A 26,358-nucleotide genomic window follows, 5' to 3' on the forward strand; every position below is an offset into this window, starting at 1 on the left:
TATATACTTTATTTAACACTACTTTCTTTAAGTATATACACAAATAAATAAATAAATAAATAAATTATTAGGTGATTTTGTTTCAAACCATTTACATTCATACAATTGGTCACGAAACAATAATAATAATTTGTGTGAATATCATTATTTCAACTTTATTCTATAGGTATCATTGTTTTTCTTCTTTTATATATATAACAAGAGATATTTTTTTAAGTCCCTCTTTTTGTCAATTAACTATTAAGAGTGACGAATTGTCAAAATTGCAACGGTCACCATCAAAGTAGGACCCTTAAGGCCACATGTTGAGTAGTACCACAAAAATAGGGTTCCTTTTCTTATTCAAATTAAACATGCATTACCACAAAATTAGGGACATTTTGGGAATCACAAAGGTTATAACATTGTGAAAGTAAAATATGAAAGATTAGACCCCTCTTATTAAATACAATGCAAGAAGCACTGAAAGCACACATCACTAACCCGCTGAAATCTAAATAAAACCACACCATAGATTAAGCTCAATCATTAAAGGTCAATGCATATATAGATCCATTTCTAGGGGCATTTTCGTCATTTCTATGCAAATGATAATCTTCATCTTATTTCATCCTTGAAAAAAAATATATAATTTTTATTAAAAGAAAATAAAATTAAAAAGTAAAAAAAAAAAAAAAAAGCTGACCTAGATGGGCCGGCCTTTAACTAAATTTAGCTGCACAGACAAAAACCAACTTATATCTATATCGTCTCCTTGTGCAGCTGTTCAAAACACTCTGAAACTGGTTAATATAATTTAATAATAAATAAATAATTAACTATTACATTTTTCTCTGTACAAAATTAAATAAATAATTAATATTTCTCTGTATATATCTTTCTGTGCCACTTTATTATTATATGTGAGAGAGGGAAATCCCAGGTTCATGAATTTACATCTCACCCCCCTAGATGATACCTCTGAAAAAAACATTTTAATAAAATTTAGTAAACGATTCAAGATTCCCACCTTAATTTTTTTTTCTAAAAAGTAATAATGTAAAAATAAAAAAAAGGAAAAACAACCTTACCGTAATTGGTATGATTTAATAAGTATCTAAAAAATAAATGAATGAAATTAAATAAAATATAAAAAATGCAAATTATTATTACTACTTATTGAGATTGGCAATGCAAGCAGATCCCACCGAAATAATAAATAAAAATAAAAAAAATAAAATTCACCAAACACGCACACGTTCTCTCATACACAAACTACACAACACACATGATTATATATCATATGACAGTATAAGAGTATAACCCTATTTTCAAAAGAATTCACCACCCTTATTTTTTTTTCCTTCTTTTCTTTTTCTTTTCCGTTCCCACTTTTTTTCTTTTTAATTTTGCACCATGTATAAATTTTAATTTAATTTTAATTTTTGCTCCCCTCTGTAATTGCTTTGGTTCTGTGCTGTTTTCCGCAAAGGAGAGAGAGAAAGAGAGAGAGGGAGACTACAGAAGGAAACAACAAAGAGAAGAGTCCTATGCTGGGGGACTCAGCTGTTTTGGGAACAGGAGGAGGCAGCTCTGGAGGAGCAGATGCAGTAGTCGCAACAGCCGCTACTTCTTCTGTCGCGGCTGCTGTAGCTACTGCATCAGCACCACTACCACCACCACTACTATCAACAGCACCGCATCATCATCATGACGGTGCTGTTGAAATGGGTGGTGGTGGTGGTGGTGGAGGTGGAGGTGGAGGATCGACCTCCGGGGACGACGAGAAAGGAGAGAGGAGCTTCGGCGGGAACAGGTGGCCGAGACAAGAGACTTTGGCTTTGCTCAAAATACGGTCGGATATGGACGTGGCGTTTCGCGATGCCAGTGTTAAGGGTCCTTTGTGGGAAGAGGTTTCAAGGTATGTAACAAATAATAACTCATTCGATTCTGATTTTTATCTTCTTCTTCTTCTTTGCTCCTTGTCTTTTCATGTTTTATTAGCTTCTTCTCTGAGATCTGAAAATTCTTGTGATTTCATCTCCTTGTAATGTGTTTCGCTTTTCAATTTGCTCTTCTCTCTCTTCCTTATCACCTATTAATTGCAGTGTTTTCTAATTTTCTTTCAATTCTTTTTTAAATTAAGCCTCTCTTATTTCTTTTCTCCCTAGGTGTTTAATTTTATTCAAGCATAGGTAATAGGCGTGTTTATTAAAAATAATAATAATAATAATAATAATTTAGATGTGTATATATATGACTTATTGGATGCGGTGAGTGATTTTTGTTTTCTTTACTGACATTGATTTTATGGGATATGCTGTATTCTATTTTTCCCAATTAGTTACCAGCGTGAATTGAGTCTCCGAAAAGCAAGATTTTCTTAGTCGGGAAATTGAAAGTAATTAAGCTAATTAGATGGATTGCAAAGTGTTCCAACTTGGGTTCATGTGTTTTCCGTGGCAATCAAACATACATATATCATGTCTTGTGATTCAGTTACTCTCTAATCTCTAATGTTGTGTATGTTTATTCATTATCTTATGCTTCCATCCCATCTATCCTAGCCTAATTAGTGAATTTGGGGGGGTTAATTTAATTAATGAATGAATTAATCAGGAAGCTAGCAGAGCTTGGATACAAGAGAAACGCGAAGAAATGCAAAGAGAAATTTGAGAATGTGTACAAGTACCACAAGAGAACGAAAGATGGTAGAAGTGGAAAATCTGAAGGAAAAACATATAGGTTCTTTGATCAATTAGAGGCACTTGAAAACAACCCAATTATTCATTCCCCAGCATTACCTCAAAAATCAGCATTGCAAGCAACACCAGTTTCAATGGTAAAAACAACTGCATCATTGCCATCCCCTCCAATAATTACAACAATGCCACTGCCACAACAACAGTTAGTAGTAGCGAGTAGTGGCACCAACACAACATCAGCACCACCTATTAGTATTGCTACTGTTCCATCAATAGCTCCTGCTACTATTTCAATGCCTCAAATTCAACCCAATAATAGTAATAATAATAATAGTAATAATAATAATAATAATCCTGTATATTTTCCACCACCACCACCACCACCTGCTTCATCTTTTCCGAGTATTCCGGCGGAGCTACTCTCGAATTCGAGTTCTTCTTCGACTTCGTCGGAGGAGACGATCGAAGGAGGGAGTAGGCGGAACAAGAGGAAGAGAAGGTGGAAGGAGTTCTTTGAGAAGCTAATGAAGGAGGTGATAGAGAAGCAGGAGGATCTGCAGAAGAGGTTCCTTGAAGCAATAGAGAAGAGGGAGAAAGAGAGATCCGCTAGAGAAGAAGCATGGAGAGTTCAGGAATTACAAAGAATCAATAAAGAGAGAGAGATTCTCGCTCAAGAGAGGTCCATCGCCGCCGCCAAAGACCAAGCCGTCATGACCTTCTTGCACAAAATTGCCGACCAACAAAACCTTCCTACACCGCCATTCAACAATGTTTCTCAACCATCACCACCGCCACCACCGCCTCCTCCACCACCACCACCGCCACAACAAACACAACCTACGCCGCCGGTGGTGGTGCCGCCATTGCCCACACCGCCACGGCCGCCACCACCACCAAGCATGGAGATGGTGAAAGTTGTTGATAACAACAACAACAACATTGGAGAGAATAACAATAACAATAATAATAATAATTCGTCACCGCTGGCGGCGAGTTCTTCGCGGTGGCCGAAAGCTGAAGTTGAGGCGCTGATAAACCTGAGAACAAGCCTTGATGCGAAGTACCAAGAGAATGGACCAAAAGGACCATTGTGGGAAGAGATTTCAGCGTTGATGAAGAAGCATGGTTATAACAGGAACGCTAAGAGGTGCAAGGAGAAGTGGGAGAACATCAACAAGTACTTCAAGAAAGTCAAAGAGAGTAACAAGAAGAGGCCTCAAGATTCAAAGACCTGTCCCTATTTTCACCAGCTTGATGCTCTTTACAGGGAGAGGAATAGCAGCAAGCAAGACGCTGCTCCCGCCATTGTCACTACAACGCCGTTAATGGTAAGGCCGGAGCAGCAGTGGCCTCCTCAAACGGAGCAGCCGTCCTCGCAGCCGCGGGAAGTAACCATGGAAGACGCTCGGAAGGGAGGCAACGAAGAGGATGAGGACGAGGAGAAGGATAATATTGGTGATGAAGATGAAGACGAGGACGATGACGACGACGACGAAGGTGGTAGTAACTTTGAGATTGTGGCAAGCAAGCCAGTTTCTGCTGAGTGAGAAGGACCAAAAGAAGAAAAGTTGGACCAATGAGATTAAAGTTTTGTGGGGCAGGGGTTGTCGGGAATTAAAGGTGAGTGGTGGTGGTGGTGGCGGTGGCGGCGGCGGTGGTGGTGGTTGAGGAGAATTTGAATATGGAAATGCATGTGTAAGACACATGGGTATAGAATGTGGATTGGTGGGGGTTCTTGCTACCATAGCATATAGTCACTAAAAGATTATATGTTCTTTTTTCTTTAATTTTATTTATAGCAAGAGAATTATTTATTTTTTTGAGCTAAATAAATAAGGTAGACAGAAAAAGAGAGATGATTATTCAGGCTTATTAAGAAGCTTAAGGCTCCACAATAATAATATGAATAATGAGACCTTGATGAATGTTTGTTTGTTGTTGTACTATCTGTTTTTTCTTCTTAGCTTCTTTTTTTTTTTTTTTTTTTACTTCTATTATTCCTTCTTGTTTCATGTATCATGGTGATGTAAATGGGATAGGGGGATCTGTCTTTTTTTTTTTCTTTTCAAATTTTGTTATTACAATTACAATGTTGATGGTCAGTGATTTATATTCTCTTCTGATCTCTTTGTTTTGGTGAACTAATTGTTCTTTTTTCTGTTTCTATATCAATAATTTGCATGCACAAATTAAACACATTATTAGAAAAATGATGAGGAGATAAAAAACAAAAGGGAATGAGAAAGTGAGAATGAGAGCTTAAAATTGTAGGGACATAGAGTAAGGGAAAGGGCAGTGTATATATTGTAAGAATGCAAAGGGCCCTTAGAGTAGCAGAAAATGCCAGCATCACACATGGAGTCATAAAATCCTTGAAAGGAAGGAGGGTCCCATTAGGAATCTTGTGAGTTGTTGATAGATGCTGATGATCATGATATATATAAGAACCAACAACCTAGCTACTTAACACTTATACTAGCATTGCATATATAATACCATTTTGTAAATAAGGGTTTTGCTAAGGACACTTAATTAAACTCTTATATGATGTGCTTCTCTTAACATAAAACTTTATGTGCAGTCATGTAAGATTTATAGTTAAAAATTATTAAATAATTTAATAAATTTAACTAATTATTATTTAATAATTTTAGATAAAGTTAATTGTACTTAAATTTTTACCTTCTCTTAATTTTTATGATGATCAATATTCATGAGTATTAAGAAAAAGATGTATTAGGGTTAATCATCCCTCATCAGCCTCATAATCCATTAATCCAACATGTTGCTGACATTTTTTTATCTTTTAATTTGTCAAGCTTCCATGTCATCAGTCTCATCAGCTCCACTCATTATAATTAAAAGAAAGTATAGAGAGTTAATAGAGTATGTATATAATAGGAATTAAAGGATGTTCGATTCAGTAGGATATAAAATGTTTATTATCCCTAGTATATGAATGGTTATTCTGAATAGTATGGGTATATTGTATTTAAGAAATTAGTAATATTTTATCTTGAAAATTTATTTTCTAACTCATATTGAACCAAATAGATAGCCTATTATACATATTGTACAAATACTCTATTGACTCTATAGTAGAATTTATTAATTAATTATTATGTGTTTTTTTACATGAAAGTGATAAATTAACTCATTTTGTTAAGATAATTAAGGGTGACTCATAAGATAAATAATGACTAAAAATTACACTTCATCTTATAATCATGGAGTTTGAAATTAGGTATGTAGTACATATATACACTAAAATTTATAATACAAAATACAAATTAAACAATAATGGAGGAATTTTCATATGGAATATAATACATACCTAATTATAACACCTCTATAAATTGGTATTTGAAAGTATTGGAATATAATTGCGGAGATTATTTTGTTATGTTTTTGGTATATTTTATATGTAAATATGAGAAATGCAATAATTGAGGAATTTTCATATGGAATACTACAGCTCAGTATATTTTCCTTTAAGCTTACAGGCATAATGATTTGATGGGTTATGGCTGGGTATCCTATTCGGCGCTGTTTCCATTTTCTAATAATTCTCTAATATATATTTTTCAACTTTTTTCTTTGTTGGGATTTAATTTAATAATGTCACCAATAATGTAAATTATAATTCATAACCTTCAATCGCATATGCTTAAGTGTTCCCATAATAAGATTTTTTTTAAAAAAAAATATGCTTTGGTTTTGTTCATAGTTCAATATTTTGTGAAAATATTGAATACTTATTATGAATTAATGCAAGACTTTTTTTTTTTTAACTTTTATAACATTTAAGATTTTCTTAATTAACCACATTCAAATTATTCATTAAATTGCTGACAATATCAGTACTAGATACTTATCTCTTTTATATTTTTTTTAATCACACTTCGCTTTTCTCTTTAAAATATTTTTACTTTTCCTAAATCATCAGATACTTAAATTAAAAAAAAAACTATATATCTATACAAGTAGCTAGTGCTTATATATATATATATATATATATATATATATATATATATATATATATATACTTTGACAATCTACTAATTTAAATAATAAGTACTTATATTTTTTCATTAATAAGATTTAATTACTTTGGTTCATATTTTACTTGTTTGCAAATTGTTCAAATTAAAATATGCAGATCATCACTTTTGGATTTGTGATGTATAAATATAATATACCCAAATCCCCCTCTATTATTTTTATTAATTAGTTTTGGCAGTAATAATGCAAAAAAGTTCCCGTTTTAAGAATAATTTACGTTTATTCTTACAATTATATAATACTTATATATTTTAATTATATAATTATATCTATTATCACAAATGTAATTATAATGTCATTTTCATGTGAAAAATTGCATAAAACATGTTCATTCATGTGTCTTTCTATCTTTTGAGGGGAAATAACATAACATAAGAAAAAAATGAATTTACAAATAATAAAAAAATCCATAGATAAAAGAAAATGTGTTTGTTATTATCTTGATATACTTAGCTTTAATTAAATTAAGAGAAAAGAATAAATATGTCCTTGAATTTTTAATCTGTAGACATTTAAATCATTGATTTTTTTAAAATTTAGACATATTAATCTCTCATATTTATTTGAGTTTGTCAGATTCAACGAAAAAATCAAACGTGACACCCGTTATACTGACCTGATTGATACGGATGTACACGTGAGAATTTTTAAAATTGAACAAATTAGACTCAATAATCGATATGTCCAGATTTTAAAGAGATAAAAGACTTAAATGTATTTTTAAATCCTCAGAGACTTAACTATTTGCGGACCAAAAAGTCAGGATCGATTTATCATTTTCTCTTAAATTAAAAAATAAAGTTTACTTTAATCAAATTGATAAGTTACAATTCTAGTGGAACACTCAACCGTACCGTATTTATTTAAAGGTTATCAATTATTAGTTTATGGAGGCGCATATATATATATATATATTTGAATTATTAGTACTTTTCGTAGACAGCACTTGAACTTATTCTTTCTTTCTTCTAGTATACTACCATTGAACCTAAACTTGTATTAATCTCATGCGTTAATCACTAAATAGATTCCTTAGCTTCTGGTTATGATATATCTCAAAACCGAAATTCCTCCACGCTTCTTCTTCTGATTTTTTTATTTTATGTGCTAATTAATTATGAGTTTTTGCTTGAAACCACTTTTTTTTTTTTAATTGATGAGTAAACAATTAAGAGAAGATAAAAAAAATGTTAAGAAAAAGAGACTCATTAGTCATTAATTAATTATTTTTTTATTTAAAAAATTGTACTAAAACCCAGACCAAAAAAAAAAAAAACTCATTAACTAATTCAATTAATTAGGAAAAACCCATAATGCATAAAAAGAGTGAAAAAGATAAAGAGAAAACAAAATAATTGCATATATGCTGTTTTGTTACCCACAAAAACTTAAAATATATTCGATATATATCAATCATTCTAACAAAATCTAGTGTATATTTTGATGATGTATATGAGTTTTTATATATACTTAAAAATTATTCTTAAAAATTGGAGATGGCAATGTTGGTGCATTTAACTTTGACTTGGGAGGAGTATGTCCTTGCATGTTGGTGGACCCCACTTAAAATAATAATAATTGAATGTCATTGCATGCATTTACCGCACCTACGGATTGGAATAAATATTCTGTTACATAGCAACAGTTTCAGTTGCAGTTGCATTTGCAGTTTCACAAAGAAAGTAAGAGAGAGATGGTACTACTCTTGAGTCTTAACTGTTAATCCATCAATCACTGTTCACTGTACATTCTCCATTCTTTCAATTCCATCCAACACAATTTCAAATTTAGTTATCTACCTATGCACTCAAAACTAGAGAATTTTACTTCAACAGCATCTTAACAACAAAATAAAAAGATTTATTATTGCATTGGGTTAATGTTTCTAGAGACTACTCACCTGAAAAGTTTTTTGGTTAAGAAAAAGTCCAGGGGTTCAATTATATTATAGGAAACATTTCAAGTGCACCGGCCAGTTGTTTTAACCGTTGATTTTAATTAATATATATTATATATATTTTTTATAATTCAGATCAACGGTTAAAATAATTGGTGCACCGGTACTCTCGATGCACTTGAAATGTTTCCTATATTATAAATCTAAATTGAGATCATATTCTATGTAACAGGAAAAAAATCAATGAAAGATTTTTCTACGAAATTTAATTGTAAAAAATTATAAATACTAAGAATAAGAATTTGGCTCATTTTTTTTATATGAAAAAAATATTGGTGTTTTTTTTTTAAAATGGGATTATTTAGTGTAATTACAAATAGGTGGATTTTGTAGGAGAGAAGTCAACACGTGGAGAGCGTGTTGCAACACATGAGAGGCGTGCTGGACATTTTTTTTATAGAGACATTTTTTTTTAAATTCTAATTCTTATATTTTTTGAATTTTAAAGTTACTGATTGGTTGAATCTTCACAAGTACACTATTTCTATTTGGTTTTAAAATAACAATTGACTGGTGACTCTCCATTTATCTTATTATTTACTATTGTGAGTAGTTTTTTATTAGAATAATTTTTATATAAAATTAATAATTAAGATAAAAATATGTATTATATTAAGTAATTTAGTCAAATATAATAAATTATATAACAAATTTTAAATATTATTTTGACATACATTTTTATATGAGCAGCTACACAATTTTTATTTTGGTTTCTATGAATGTAAATATGATTCAAATTTGTTGATCTTTTTAAGTTTATTTAAGAACTAATTTCATCCATCTTATTTGTTATCTCGAACTATTTTAGTTTATTAAAGTTTATAAAAACTAAATGACTCACATATGTATATATAAAGAGGAACGAAGATTAATCCAAAAATGTTACTTTACATAAAGGTGTAAAAAAAACGAGTCACATTAATTATTTGTTGTTGGATTTTATTATAGTGTCTTTAACTAATTACACATGGAATGTTTTGTGCTCATTTTTAGATTTGTTGTCAGCAATAGATGTGTTGATTTTCTCTCTGGTTTTTCTGTTCTATCTACATATTTATTAGTTTATTATTACTATGCAAATTTCTCATGATGATTTCAATTATCTTTTGCTATAATTTTTTTCTTTTATTCTTTTTTTTTATGGCTAATGTTATTTTTTTTAATCCAATTTAAGATAACTTTCTTTTATAATCCTTTTTTATGTTATGTTATTTACAATTAACTTTGATCAGAGTAACTTCACCAATCAAATAAATAGGGGTGTCCATCGGATCAGATCGTATCCGCAGATTCGCGGTAAATATCCGCATCCGATCCAAAAATTGCGGATACGATCTGATCCGCAAATTGATCGTATCCGATCCGATCCGATTCGCACATTTTACGGATCGGATCGCGGATATCTGCTCTACATCTGCGTATCCGATCCGCAGATCCGCACTATAATAATTAAAAAATAAATAAATATATATATGTTTGGTATTGTATTTACTTGTTTGTATGTTTTAGTTAGTAATTATTATTCATATATTGTATTATTTTATTTTTGTTATTTAGAGAGAGTTTGATTAAAAATATTTTAGGAATAAATAAGTTTAAAAGTATGAAAGAAATATTTTTATCGAATTCTTTTACATAGAAATCTGATTAAAAAGATAATATTTAATTATGCGGATATCATATCAGATCCGATCCGATAGAAATTGTGCGGATCGGATCGAATTTTTGGCCATATCCGATCCGATCCAATCCACGGACACCCCTACAAATAAATAATAAATAATAAATATTAGCAAAAATGATATTGTACATTATTAGTTACTCTGAAGGAACAGAGAAGACATTTATTTTGAAGTCAGAAGGGACTGAACCCAAATTTTCAATAAAACCTTCAAATCATCAAACAAATAATAAAGACACCTTTGTTCAATTGGAATCTTATTACTATTACTATTATTATTATTCAATATGTAATGTAACAAACATCATTGGAAACAGTGCTGATAAAATAGTAAATTTAGAAATTAAATCAGGGTCCTTACTTATTAATTATTATAGACCCATGCAATGTTGTTATAAATATAATGTAGCTACCTAGCTATAGACTATAGTCCTTGTTGCACATATTGTCCACTATATATATATATACACTCATATATCAAATCCATCACAAACCTGTTTTTATTTCCGACAAAAAGAATAAGTATTATTCACAATTTAATTATCAAAGTTTTTTTGTTTTCATTTTTAAATTAATGTGAGTGTAATCATTGCTTTTGGAGAGTGTATTCATATTGTATGGACCAAATATAAGAAAGTGCATCATCTGAAAAAGGTGGATGCCATTGAAGCAGGTGTTGTCCATGATGGTCCATGGGGATGCTCAATTTCATCACCTTTATATTCCATTTAGAGGCTACTCTTGATGCTTTAATTTTATATATTTAATTGAGGACAATTTACGTTAATAAACCAAACAAATCTTAAATTTATGTATATTCTTCAAAACAAAAAACATAATGTGAATCTTTCCATACACAAATATATAAATAGAATTAGTATAATTCGGTTTAGCATAAATAGTAAATCGAATGAGATTGAGTCAATTTATTATGAATTTTAGTGATTTAAATTGATCTAATTAAATTTAGTTAAAGATTGCACGTCAAATAAAGTAAATCGAAGTACACTGATTCAATTTATTAGGACATGATGTGTTGTATATAAATTAAATTATACATAAAATTAAAAAATTAAATATTGAATGCTCATAGTAAATCGAATAGGCATAAATCGATTTATTTAAAAATTTAAAAAGGTGGCTATGGTAAATGGAATTATTGTGTGCTAATTTACAATGGATTGAGCTATATATATAAATCGAATTTGAGTAATTTGATTTAGTGTGAAACTAACTTATATAAATATTACCTGTAGTTAAATTCCTTATGATAGTGAAATACAATGTCTAGTAAGAATAGTTTAATTCGATTTATATAGAAATATGGTTTGAGGGATCAACATAAAATTTGTTATTTATTTATAACAATAATTTTTTTAGTCTTCTACTAATTTAATATTTATAGAGAACTATTTTTAAATAATATATTTTTTAATTTTTGTATAATTATTTAAATATTAAAAAATTGTTGCTTAATAAAAAATTACTGTAATGGTTATAAAATCGTTCTTTAAAATAGTCAAAGAGAATGGTTTTATTTTATTGCTATAACTTAATGAAAAAATAAACTTCAATAGCAATACTATAAAAATCGTTGTCTAAAATCATCTAACAGAACGGTTTTAAAGTGTAACAACTTTGGCAACGATTTTTAAGCGTATCTTTTGTATAATAATTACTTAGACAACATTAAAAAATCGTTGTTTAAAAATAAATTCTAGTAACGGTTATAAACCCATTCTTTAAAACAGTCAAAGATAACATTTTATTTTGTTACTATAAAATAATAAAAACTAAACTTCGACAGTAAGACTGTAAAAAACCGTTGTTTAAAACCATCTAAGAGAACGGTTTTAAGACGTTGTAGATTTTGGCGTTGCTAAAACCCATATTTATTGTAGTGCCGCATTCAACTACACTCTTTTCTATGTCCCTCCTCCTATCTTCGATTTTGTCTCTATTTTCTTTAATCGTTGTCTAAAAAGAATTTCTAAGCGGAAGAATGAAACTTATGCAGAAGGAATTAGAAAGTGTTATTTTTTATTTCATTATTTTTACACTAGAGTAGGAGTATATATATACACGGAAGCTTCCACTACTAATCTAACTAACCCCACTCCTCATAACAGAATTATTTGAAAATATTATTTTAATTAATTTGAGAATTGCTCAACTAATCTTATTAGAAAGAATCTGTTTTTTTCCTTCTTTTTATAACAGATTATTTATATTCTTTATATATGTTAATACCCCCCCCCCACAAACTCATGATGGTCTGATTGCCAATCTAAGTTTGCTCTTGAACTTATCAAAATTGGCTAAGGATAAAGACTTAGTTAACACATCCGCTACTTGTTCTGTGGAGGAAATATGAGTAATAGCAATGGAGCCTTTTCTGATTTAAAGAATAACCAAGAAACAAATAAGGTTCAGATCTATATTCTAGCTTATGCACATTATATGGTCTAGTATGTAAAAAACATAAGCAACCAAACACTCTTAAAGAAGCATAATCAGGTTTGTTATGAAATAACAATTCAAAATGTGATTTATTCCCTGTTACATATGAAGACATACGATTAATTAAATAAACTGAAGTTGCAAAAGTCTCATTCCACAGAGTTAAAGGAAGGGAGGCAGTGGCTAAAAGAGCTAGAGTAGTTTCAACAATATGCCTGTTCTTCTTTTCGGCTATCCCATTTTGTTGTGGAGTATGAGAGCAGGTAAGCCTATGTATAATACCTTTTTGGGCTAAAAAAATCTGTAAAAATTTTAGACAAATACTCTCTAGCATTATCAGTTTGTAGAGCTTTTATAGAATGTCCAAGTTGCTTTTTTATTTGAACTTTATATAGTTTAAACACACTGAAAACTTGTGATTTATTGGTTAAGAAATATATAGTAGTGTGTCTTGAGTAAGTATCAATGAAAGATGCATAATATCTAACACCTATATGAGTAGTAATTGGGGCTGGTCCCAGATATCAGACACAACTAAAGATAAGGGGGAATCATATATAGTAGTAGATGGAGAGTAAAGAAGTCTGTGAAATTTAGCCAAACAACAGAAATCACACGTAACAGTATCAGATTCATTATTATTAATAGGTAGTGAACAACTTACTACAATAGATTTTACAATTTGCATTGTTGGGTGACCAAATCTCTTGTGATACATATCTAGAGATAAAGTCTTAGCTATAAGAATATGAGAATTAAATTGACTACAATCTGTTTTTATTTTTGGAATATAAATTTTTTGAAATTTATACATGCCATTAGTTGCTGTTCCTTGGAGAAGCACCTCCTTGGTAGCCTGAGATTTCACAAAACACACATCAGGCCAAAAAGAGAAATAAACTTGATTATCTCTTGCAAATTTTGATACGCTAACAAGATTATGAGCAATTGAAGAGACATGTAATAAATCATAAAGATAGTATCTCTTTTCAGTTGGTTTATGATGTAAAAAGGATTTTCCAACATGCTGAATCTTCATACATGAACCATTACCTATATACACCTGATCTTGACCATGGTATTCTTGTGATTGCTGTAAGTTGGACTGATCTGGAGTACAGTGATGAGAAGCTCCAGAATCAGCATACCATGAAGGGTCAGCCATAGTAGTGGGTGTAGCTAGCAATGTTCTGGGGTTATGAAAGGAGGGAGGTGGAGGTAGGGCAATGTGCATGAGGATGAACCTGAATTTTGTTGGGCATGCTGGAATTATTGATCAAATCGAAAATAACAGTAACTGACATGTCCCAGCTTGCCACAAATTTGGCATTGTGGGCGATTAGGATTGTTCCATGCACCCCTGCCTCCACGTTGCGATCTTCCTCCACGACCTCTTCTACCATATGTTCCTCTACTAGGCATGTTTGTTGTGTGTCTTCCAAAACTAGGATTAGAATTGTTTTGATTAACAGGTTGTGACTGAGTAAAATTTACCTGCACCATAGAAGAATTCGGTTTCTTGAATCTCTCGACAATGTCTTCTTGAGCCATCAAGAGAGCTTCAAGATCAAGAATGGAGTAGGGTGGATCTTTTGCTGTAACATAGGTGAGAAAAGATTGATAATCTTCATTTAAACCATCTAGAATGATATTGGTGTATTCTGCATCAGTTAAAAGAGCTCCAACAGTAGCAAGAGAATCAACCACTTTCTTGATTTCAAGAAGATAATCTGATGCTGATCCCACCTTTTTTATTGACTTCAATTGTAATTGGAGTTGTCTAATGCGAGCCTTGGTTTGGGATGTAAAATGTGTATGAAGGCGGCTCCAAAATTTATGAGCAAAGTGACAGCCAAGAACTCGATGCTTAAAGGAGGGGTCCATGGATGAAAATAACCATGAAGCAACATTGTAGTCATCAAGTCTCCATTCTCTATATGCCTTTGATTCTTTTTTAGCTTGACCTGAAATTGTAAGAATTGTAGAATGACGCCAGGTGAAAAAATTGTCATTGTTCAATTTCTCGGGTAAAGAAATGGATAGTGATTTTGTAATTGTTATCGTGGGTGTAGAAGATGCTTGAGAAATGGAACTGAAAGATAGTAGGTTGTTGATGATTTCTGGGGCCATGGATCTTTATCACTCTATAATACCATGTAAGAATAAGAAAGAAAAAGAATTTCTAAGCGGAAGAATGAAACTTATGCAGAAGGAATTAGAAAGTGTTATTTTTCATTTCATTATTTTTACACTAGAGTAGGAGTATATATATACACAGAAGCTTCCACTACTAATCTAACTAACCCTCCTCATAACAGAATTATTTGAAAACATTATTTTAATTAATTTGAGAATTGCTCAACTAATCTTATTAGATAAAATCTGTTTTTTTTTTCTTTCTTTTTATAACAGATTCTTTATATTCTTTATATATGTTAATATATTTTTTTCTCTCTTACTCCCTTTTGGTTTATCAAACTATAACATTATAGCTTGAACAGGGCATGAGATTTTCTTCAAACAATAAGAGTATATAAATCCAAATAATACTCACAAGAATATTGATAGGTATAACCAAAAGTTCAAAAAATTATCATTTATAAAAAAATATTTTTTTATTATTTTTATCATATTTTAAAATTTTTAAATATATTTTATTATTTTGATACATTTTTATTTGTGTCTAAAATCTAAATCTTGTGAGTGATTTATAGAATTATGATAGTCTACTACTCTACCCTATTAAAAAATATAATCTAAACTGAGTGGCCCATTTTTGTGCAAGAAACATAAAGTGAAAGCCAGCTTGAGCATAAACTCTCCAAAAAATTGAGAAAATTTACATGAATTTCTTTTTAAAATTGAAGTGTTCTCGAATTCAAATCACTGTTAACAGCAGATATGAGATTCGGCGCTGGAGTATTAAGAAAAAAATTCAGCAATAAGAATACATAAATCTAAATAATACTCACAGAAATAAAGATATGTATAACCAAGAGTTTATGATTAAATAGAAAGAGAAAAACAGGTAAGAATTAAAAGGAGAAAAAAAAAGCATTCCCAAAATTAGGAATTAAGAGTCATACTAGACATAATATCAACATATGTCTTTTGTCTTATAAATTTTAATCACGTAATCCCTCAATTAAGAATTGGCAATTTTTCGTCCATTGCTCTTTTTCTTCACCTATGTCACAGGTGAAATGACTTCAATAATCTTTGGTATCACATTACTCCTCTCTTTAAAAATAACCTTATCTTCAAGGTTACAAGGTTGACTTGAAGATAGTAAATTGTCAGCAAATCATAATTCTTTAAAAATAACCTTGTCTTCAAAGTTACAAGGTTGACTGGAGAATAGTAAATTGTTAGCAAATCATAATTCTTCCATATAATTTCAGATTCAGACATATCTTTTTATTAAATTAGTAATTGTATAACCTCATTTGAACTATTTTCAACCATTCTCTTATCTAATATAACAATTAGCAACTGACTATAAAGATTTGTATTGTGAAAAGAATTGGTAGAAAAATATATTGGACTGAGAATAATATAATTTTTTAGTATTATATAAAAATATGATTTTGAGAATTAACGTAACATTTTTTTATTTGGGTGAATCACGTAATATTGAGTTAATTTTGATTTATTTATATATTTTGTTCTTTAATTTAAAACGTTTAAATTATTTTATAGTTCTTAATTATATTGATTTTAATAATATTGTATTGTTCTTCTTTCAATTTATGTCAATGGGTCAAATAATCCACGACTAATAATTCAAAATGATTAATCTCAATATATAGAATTATTTATCCTGAGAAAAGAAATTGACCCTATTATAATTAGAGGTCAAATAATGTGCATATCCTAAGTAAGACCTATACATTATTCTTAGCATAACAATTTTCTTTAATTTTCTTTCGCAATCACAACTAACTCACATGATATAGAAAGAGTATGTATTTAAATAGATTTTTAAAAAAAATTGTATTGAATGCTTTTGTTTTTAAAATTTTTTTATTATTTTAGAATTTTTAAATTTTATAAGAATAAGACACAAATTATTACGTAATTTTTTTAGAATTTATTTATTTAAATAAAAACAATAAATCTGACTAAGATATAAATTATATATATATTTTTTATAAAATTTAAAAATCTTAATATAATAAAAAAAATTAAAAACAAAAATATCCATCACGAAATTTTTTTAGAGATCTATTTAAATATATACTCATATATAAATACCTAAGATGTATAGACACTGACACGGACACAGGACACGATATGATACGGGACACGCCGACACGCAAATTTTAAAATTTTACATGACACGGGGACACGTATACAAATAAAATATAAAGTATTTTTTAGATAAATCGTAATGATATTTTGATATTTTATTGATATTAAAATATAAATAAAAATTTTTAATGTTTTATTTTAATTATATCAAGTATTTAAAATATTTTTTGTTTTAATAAATAATAATATATACTATATCTAAATTTATTTTAAAAATATATGTTAAGAATAAGACAGGACACATTGACACGTGATGGTATTTAGGTGTGTCCAGGTGTGTCCAGAGAAGAAATTTTTATTTTTTATTAAGACACGGTCGGACACAGCAGACACGCGTGTCGGATGAGTGTCGGTGAGTATCGTGTCCAAAATGTGTCCGACATGCGGACACAACAACTCAACGAAGTGTCCGTGCTTCGTAGATAAATACTATATATATATACACATAACATACAGCACAACTTGGAGTAGATCCAAATTAAAGAAGCAGCATCAACCCCGAAATTAGATGCTCTTTAGAGCTATATATTAATGTATAACAATAAAAATTAATTTTGCAAATAGTTGTGGTCCAACTCCTTAATTAATTTGCTATTAATCTAAACAAAAGGGAACAGTGTGAGTTCTGTCCTGGTTCTGCTTGGCGGAATGTGTGTGATATATATCATTGGTTACTAAGTAATCCATTTTTCAAGACCATAAGATCATGGTTTTGTCAAGTTTCAAATAATAATTAAAATTTATAGAATATGATTGATGACTTTTGCGTGATGGGTCATATAAAGGTTAATCTAGAGACTTTGGGATATAATTAGCTGAAGTAAGCAATGATTAATTATATTATTATTTAGTAAAGCACATATATATAAGCTGAAAAGGACATGTGTTATGCTGTTGCGAACTCTCTGAAAGCAATTGCTAAATCATTACTACTATTCACTACTAATTAATACCTTAATCCAACTTAATTAAGCAATCATTAGTTTAATTGGTAAAATCTTGTTTTTATGTCTCACAACATAGAAACATATGCCAATTGTTGAGGACTTTGGCTTTTTTTTTTCTTTAATGGGCCAGCTTTGTTAATGGATCAAAAGGCATTTAACAGTTGAGCCCATTTACCTATATATCTGAATCGGAGCCCATTTACCAATAATGGAAAGCCCATTTACCAAGTTTTTTTACCCAACTTGGTAAATCAAAGTATTAGCTCACTCGTACACTTAAACAAATGTCATGATTTAGGGTTAGGGTTTTAATTTATTATTTTTTTTTATAAAATTTTAAAAAATAAAAAATATTAAAAATAAAAAATACAAACACAAACTTAATTAACCTTTTTTTTTTTTTTTATCTTTTTCTTGCAGCTACTATATAAATGTTCTTATTTGTCCTATGTAAGTGTCGTGCACTTGTTCTTGACGTGAAACATGTACCTTGCCATTCTTCAAGATGCCTTTTGTTTTGCCAATATATTGCATAAAATGGGACCACTCAGAAAAATAGACTTTATGATTTTGTTTTTTTCTTTTTATTTAATGGAAAAAATCTTTTCTTTTTTTAAATGAATTGCAACATCATCCGTCAAGTCATTCAGCCCGTATAAGACTTGTCAAAATAATGCAATTATTAAATCCCCTCTCCTAATACAATCTTTAATTTTTAACTTTTATTGATATGTGAATTTTCTTGTCACCCAAATAACACATTTTCAATTTTCAAACATAATGTTCCTATCATGAGACGCACTTTATTCACTTATTAACTAAATTTAGTAATTTCTCTAATAAAGTGGAGAAAAAATATTTTCTAAATTCTAATTAAGTGAAGTAATATGTCTGAACAATAAGAAAGTGATATGTAAATAATTTTTTTTTATGGTGGAAACTCAGGTGCAGTCGACTTCACGTGAAGTTGATAGTTGAGAGCTGTTAGATGGTTTGACTGATTTGACTAATTTTTCATCTAACGACTCTCAACTATCAACTTCACATGAAGTTGACTGCACCTGAGTTTTCACATTTTTTTATATACTCAAATTCAGTTTTATTTGTAAAAAAAAAAATAAGTGAATTAAAATTTGACTAAATGATAAAAATACAATTTTAAGATTTTTTTAAATTTAATTTCACATATCCGTCCCATGCTCATTGCTCCACCATATTATATTCTTCCCTCAAAAATTTTTTTTTTACTCCAACTCATCCTACCATTCACCTTTAAATTTTATTCCACAAAGTAAAGGAAAACTTAAAAGATTTGATTCATAGTAAAAGTTAAAAATTAAAAAATAAAAAATTTATTCCACCAAGTATATATATGTACGGAAGCAAGCAAATTAAAAATGCTGAAATAATTGGCCGTACCTGGCTGTATGTACAATCATTTTTTGTTTAGCTAACAAGCGATAAGGAAGGGACACAAATTGTTATTGTTATTGTATGTTGTACCTTGCATTATTATTTTATAGAATAAGGAGAAACAATACATATGACATTGGCAACAAGACAAGAGACCTATATACATTTATCAAGCAACAATAATTGTTTGAGAGTAGCAAATTAATTAAAGTAAATAATTCAGAGTGACTGAAGGGATTATATATCAAAACCAAAAACTTTGCAATTTAGGTATATGGTCAAAATCAAATAAAAGACATATAATTACACATGTATACAATAATTATATATATATATAATTATATAATATTATATCAATAAAAATAACTATTTTTTATATTAATTATATAAATAATTATTCAAAAAAATAAATATAATTATACGGTTATATAAAATATTTTATACCATCAGTGTATCAAAATTAAACTCTAACCATATAAAATATTATCTACTTGATTCCATATCGTTATCTCATTGCGCCTTGTATTATGGTCAATTATTTGTTTATTTATGTTTTCTTTTTCTAAAACCTTCTCGGTGATTCTAATATATAATTATTATATTATAGTGTTGATCCAGAAATAATTGGTCTGAAAAAAAGTCAACACGGATGAACATACGATAGTATATAATATTGTAAATTTGTAATTACTAATGAAATGCATTTTTTTTTTTTTTTGTTACACACACATATAGTTGATGGTGGACCCAATAAATGGTGGTTCTAGTAAAGTTGTCATCTTGTGGCAATTGTAGCTCCCAAGAGCTTAAAAAATATAATACAAGAAAAGTGGATATTTAAAAAAAAAAATTGATTATAAGACTAAAATATGACATTTCAAATGTTAATAATAATTAATTGGAACAAAATTGTGACATTAGAAACTAATTAGTACTTTATCTTATAAATAATTAATTATAGTTGGTTCTCTTATCAACACCCCCATTACATGTAGTGATTATTTTTATCAGATAATGAAAAATTAGGGGTATATTAACAAAGGAAACGATAATATTGAATTTCTTTCTTATAAACGACTAAGGTATGACTTAAAAGCTTGTTTGGGTTTGTGAAAAGTTTTTGAATTTTGACTTTTAGTGCTTTCGTTTTTAGAATTTTATTTAAAAATAAAATAAAATCATTTTTTATTTTCTATAATAAAAATAGGTAATTTCTAAGCAATTCTTTCGTAAATAAAGAATAAAATATCTTTTATAATTTGTTCAATGGTTATCGAAAAAAATTCAATTGTATTATCATGATTAACATTAATCATTTCAAATAATAAATTTTGTTTAACAATATGTTCACAGTTCACACTAATTTCAATATAAAAAAAAAGATTCTGCTAAGGAGATAATGGACTATTTGTACAATGTGTATAATGGGCTATTGAATTATAAAATGAACATCTCCTATACTATCTAGAATAACTATCCGAGTACTAGTGATAATAAACATCTTCTCAAAAACTTAAACTAATTTTGAAGTTCACCGTGATGAGAAAAAGTAACACTAATGATTATATCTCTAATATTCTCTAAATCTCTATTGTACATATTATATAAATATTCTATTGGCTTCTCATACTTTTCCTAAAAAAAATCAAATTAATTAACAATATCACCCACACAAGACACAACCACAGTACTTTCAAAAAATAAAAGGGAGGGGGAATAAAAGTACAAGAAAATGGTTTGAGTGGCATCTCCACCCCTTAACGGAGGTGGTGGAAACTTAGGTGCAGTCGATTTTACGTGAAGTTAATAATTGAGAATCGTTAAATAAAAATTTAGTCAAATCAGTCAAATCATCTACCAACGCTTAGCTATCAACTTCAAGTGAAGTCGACTGAACCTGAGCTTTTACCAATCAAAGTACATATATAGAAGGAAAATAAAATTACAAGACTCTAACTGGCTTGCATGTGACTCTCATGGCCATGGCCATGGGACCTCTCTCATTTATTTACACTTTACAGTAACAAACATATATCATAAATTATTATTATAATTAAATAATCATAAGCCTGAAACCACTGAACATTGCTGCCACCATTAATTCTTTAGTTTGCCATGCCGGCCCATGTGACTGTTCCTTTTATTTTGATGGCGGCCGGAATATAATGTGTCCCACAACCCCCAATCATCACCTTTTCATGCTCCAACTAGTTTGTTTCAACTACCATTTCAATTTAATCAAACAACCATATATACATACTTTGATGCTATCAACTAAATACATCAAAATGTGGATTCTTTTTGTTATATTATTTATTTACAGTTACTACATTTTAATCATAAATATTTTAAGTTATGCATATTTCTACACATAATGACACTGAAAATCAGAAAAATTAAAATATAATTATAATCATATAATTATTATTATTTGATTAATAATGAATTGAATATTTTTCCTAGAGCAGGTGTTTGTGTCATGATTTATGCACAACAATCCCTCTATGACAATTTTTTTTTTGCCAGTAACATTCTTAATTATAATCCCTCCCTCCCCAGAAAAAAAAAAATATTGAAATTGAAATTGAAATAAGGTGGAAACTCAGATGCAGTCGACTTCACGTGAAGTTGATAGTTGAATCAATCAAACCATCTAACAGCTCTCAGCTATCAACTTCATGTGAAGTCGACTGCACCTGGTTTTCACCTTAAAATAAAGAGTATATGAAATAAGTTACTATATGCCTCCACCATTCAGAAACTTCCTTATCTTGTCTCATTATTATTCAACTGTGTCCACTGATGAAACTTTATTTGTCACAATCTGATAACGGTTCAATCCTTCTTCTTCTTCTCCAACACTATCTTCTTCTTCTTCTTCAACACCATCATCATCGTACTCTTCTTCTTCTTCTTCTTCATTTGATTCATTATTGTTGTCCTTGTTGGATTCAGGTGGTGGCCTCCATTGTTGCTCAGGCTGAACCATCAAAGGCTCCATATTATTCTGGAAACTTCCAAAGGAGGTGTTGTTGCTAATCTTGTCTTTGTAAAGAGCTTCAAGCTCATGAAAATAGGGACAAGTCTTGCTATCTTCACGCCTTTGCTTGTTACTCTCCTTCACTTTCTTGAAGTACTTGTTTATATTCTCCCATTTCTCTTTGCATCTCTTCGCACTTCGGTTGTACCCTAATCTCTGCATTCCACCTGATATATCCTCCCATAATGGAGCTTTTGGTCCATTCTCCATGTACTTTGAATCAAGACTTGTTCTTAGCCTTATCAATGCATGAACTTCACCCTTTGGCCACCTTGAAGACGAAGAACAACTCATTCTTTCAACTATTTCTCTACTACTACTATTCTTTGCCTTAATTGTTTGTTGTTTCTGTATCTGTGTCTGTGTCTGTGGTGATTGTGTTTCGTGGCCGGATAACTTGTGCAAAAGAGCGATAACAGCTGCATCTTTGGCTGCAGCTGTTGACCTCTCTTGCACAAGTACGTCGTGTTCATTGGCGATTCTTGACATCTCTTGCAACCTCCAAGCTTCTTCTTGTGCTACTCTTTCTCTTTCCCTTCTATCTATGGCTTCCAAGAACCTATTTTGCATCTCCTCTTGCTTTGCAAGGACTTGCCTAGTCAGCTTCCTGAAGTAGTCCTTCCATTTCCTCTTCTTCTTGTACCTCTCTTCCAACCCTTCATCTGAAGCTGTTGACGACGATGGTGACGACGATGGTGATGAAAAAAGGTTCATGCTGTTGTTATTAGGAAAGGAATGTGGTGCAAAAGTAGTACTACTTATGTTGTTGGTTGTGACTGCTGCAGTCACAGTTGTTGACGGCAGTGCCGAAGAATTTACTAAAGTAGGGTTTGTTGGCAAAAGAGGTTGTGATGATTTTGGAGGAGGGTGTGTATTATTGAATTGATTGTGATTCTCAAGTGCTTGTAATTGATCAAAGAACTTGTAGGTTTTTCCTTCAGATTTTCCAGTTCTACCTTCTTTGGTTCTCTTGTGATACTTATACACATTCTCAAATTTTTCTTTGCATTTCTTTGCACTTCTCTTGTATCCAATTTCTCCTAATTTCCTGCATTATTATAATATTTGTATCACAAATATCTTTAGCCTTGGATTTTTGAGCCATACAAGAATTAAATTAAGTAAGAATATAAATAATTCAGCAATTATATATATTATATATTTAATTACTTATCTCAAAAAACAAAGTCTAATTGACTAGAAGGAATAAGCATTTGTGGTTCATAACTGATATGGGGTGTAACATATATATAAGACAAAAGATCAAAGAAATGAAACTATATATGAACATTGAAATATGAAATATCCAAGATAATGAGAAGAAGAATAGAGAAAATTGATCAAAAACAGTGAACCATATAATTTCAACCATACATCAATGCATTATATAGTCTTATCCTTATTGCGGTTATTAGATGGACATAAACGGCTCTCATAAAAACAAAATTCAATTAATTACAATTATTTGGATCTTCAAAATGAAATACATGGAAAAACAAAAAATATTGATAATTGAATTCTATAGTGTTAGTAATAATAATAATAATAATAAAAAAAATTAAGATCGAAGCTGCAATGAAATGATGTTGCAAATCTAGACCAACAATAGTTCATAGATCTCCATGCATGATCTATATATATAGTTCATTCAAAAGTCAAAAACCAAAACTAATTTCAAAAGAGAAAGAAGAGTAGAAGAGAAAGATGAACCGACAAAAAAAAAATAATAGTAATAATAATAATAATAACAATAATATTAATATTTGTTTACTAAGAATTATATATATTATGCTTTTATATACCTTGAAACTTCTTCCCATAGTGGACCTTTGAGAGTTGAATCACGAAACACTGAATCCATATCTGACCTTATCTTTAAGAGAGCCAAAGTTTCTTGCCGTGGCCACCGGTTTCCACCAAAGCTCATCTTATCGCCGCCGTCGTCGCGACCACCACCACCACCTTCTTCTTCTTCTCTTCCCTTATTATTACTATTATTCTCTTCACTTGAATTTGTTGCATTCACTACTTCTTCTTCTTCTTCTTCCATACCAACCACCACTTCACCACCACCACCCTTGACACCATCTTCATCCGGTGCCGCCACCGCCGTAACCGCCATAACTGGCTTATTATTGATGAGAGAGAGGATTGATGAGTCCTCAAGCTGCATATAGCTATATAGAGAAAAAATAATAATAATAATAATAATTAGAAGAGAGAGGGTGAATACTCTAAAGGCTTTTTATGCGCATGGAGTATGCTTATTGAGGGTAATAATTTTTTTTTATTTTTTTTTGGGTTGGGATCTTTCTGTCTATTTCATCATAGAAAATTAGACATTAATTGAGCTCAAGCAACTTTCTTCCCGTGTGATGTAAATTATAAGGTGAAAACTCAGGTGAACTCGGCTTCATGTGAAGTTGATATTTGAGAGTCGTTAGATAAAAATTTAGTCAAATCAATTAAATCATCTAACGGCTCTCAGGTATCAACTTCACGTGAAGTCGACAGGTATCAACTTCACGTGAAGTCGATTGCACGTGAGTTTTCACCAAATTATAATATACTTTTTAATATTTTTTTCATTAATTGTTAGGCTATAGAATCTTCTATTTTTTAAATATTATTTATTTATTTATTTGTGTTTTGTTCTTGTTTGATTGAAAATGAAAGACAAGCAAGAGTTACTTTGGCTTTCTATGTGTGTCTCGTACGTAAAGAATATAAGGTAAAAAATAAAAAATAAATAATCCATTTTAAGGAAAATTATGATAAGGGAGAAATAATTTTTGTTATTTTATTATATTTGGGAAAATTAAAATAATTGAAGAGTTGTTGTAGTGGGAACAGAGTGTAGATAGCGACGATGAAGATAATAAGTTGGCCCATTTGCTTGTTGGGGGATTTTGGATTTCAGTGACCGTTTGGCAAATTGGGATTATTGTTAGGCAAAAATTTAGGTGCAGTCGATTTCACGTGAAGTTGATATCTGAGAGTCGTTAGATGAAAATTTAGTCAAATCAGTCAAATTATCTAACGGCTCTCAAGTATCAACTTCACGTGAAGTCGAATACACCTGAATTTCTACTTTATTGCTATGTATTTTTTTTTTTTACTAAATTAATCCTTTTAAAAAGAATAATATCATTGACCTTAATTAATCATGGAATAATCTAGTCATAGCGGCATATAAACATACACCAACTCTACCTATACTAAAATCAATTATTAATATAAAATATATATTAAAAATAAATTAAATAATATATATTTATATATAAATATATAATAATTAATTTTTAATAATTAATTATAATATACAAACAATATTTTTGATATACATGTTATCAAACAGTAATAATTCAAGTGGCAATCATCAGAAAAAAAGAGATTAATTTAATTTTAATTGTAGCCAAATTTACTTTCTCAATTAATATTCAAGAATAAAATTAGGATTTTTTTTCTCTAAAATTATACAGATAAAACCAAATTAAATTCAAAGAATTTTAATGGCTGTTGAAAATGGCACTACAAAACTTAAATTTGAAATATTTTGAAGTTAAATATATTGAGTATAACATTTTATATTATTATTCTTTAATTTATACACACTCACACTTGACCAAAAATTTTTAGTTACAAATTTTTTGGTTAAAAATAATGATATAATATAACAATATATACATATATAGTCAAATTCAGAGATAATACTAATAATAATATGAAAGGGAAAAAACTTTTTTTTTTTTTACTTCACATTAATTGTTAAGTCAATTACAAACTGTCAAAGAAATCTGGCA

The 26,358-nt window shown here is 29.8% G+C and overlaps 2 protein-coding genes across 2 annotated transcripts; one reads left to right on the forward strand and one right to left on the reverse strand.

Moving 5' to 3' along the window:
* The first annotated feature begins 1,275 nt into the window (after positions 1-1,275).
* On the forward strand, positions 1,276-4,609 carry LOC107644935 (trihelix transcription factor GT-2). The gene is made up of 2 exons (XM_016348901.3): positions 1,276-1,900; positions 2,599-4,609. The coding sequence occupies exons 1-2, from the start codon at positions 1,530-1,532 to the stop codon at positions 4,229-4,231; spliced, it is 2,004 nt and encodes a 667-aa protein (XP_016204387.3). The 5' UTR covers positions 1,276-1,529; the 3' UTR covers positions 4,232-4,609.
* Positions 4,610-21,919: 17,310 nt separating this feature from the next.
* LOC107644937 (trihelix transcription factor DF1) lies at positions 21,920-24,874 on the reverse strand. Its single transcript, XM_016348902.3, has 2 exons — positions 24,358-24,874; positions 21,920-23,603 (listed from the first exon to the last, which is right to left on the reverse strand). The coding sequence occupies exons 1-2, from the start codon at positions 24,726-24,728 to the stop codon at positions 22,298-22,300; spliced, it is 1,677 nt and encodes a 558-aa protein (XP_016204388.1). The 5' UTR covers positions 24,729-24,874; the 3' UTR covers positions 21,920-22,297.
* Between the last annotated feature and the right edge of the window lie 1,484 nt (positions 24,875-26,358).

The sequence above is a fragment of the Arachis ipaensis genome, chromosome B5, assembly GCF_059453495.1.
Source record: "Arachis ipaensis isolate K30076 ecotype BB chromosome B5, ASM5945349v1, whole genome shotgun sequence".
NCBI classification, from domain to species: Eukaryota; Viridiplantae; Streptophyta; class Magnoliopsida; order Fabales; family Fabaceae; genus Arachis; species Arachis ipaensis.

What these genes read in the sequence shown, in the direction of transcription:
- LOC107644935 (XM_016348901.3), top strand. Translation starts at nt 1,530, where the DNA reads ATGCTGGGGGACTCAGCTGTTTTGGGAACAGGAGGAGGCAGCTCTGGA. An exon ending in TTGTGGGAAGAGGTTTCAAG is followed by an intron (nt 1,901 to 2,598) that starts GTATGTAACAAA and finishes TGAATTAATCAG; the next exon opens with GAAGCTAGCAGAGCTTGGAT.
- LOC107644937 (XM_016348902.3), bottom strand. Translation starts at nt 24,728, where the DNA reads ATGCAGCTTGAGGACTCATCAATCCTCTCTCTCATCAATAATAAGCCA. An exon ending in CTATGGGAAGAAGTTTCAAG is followed by an intron (nt 23,604 to 24,357) that starts GTATATAAAAGC and finishes ATAATAATGCAG; the next exon opens with GAAATTAGGAGAAATTGGAT.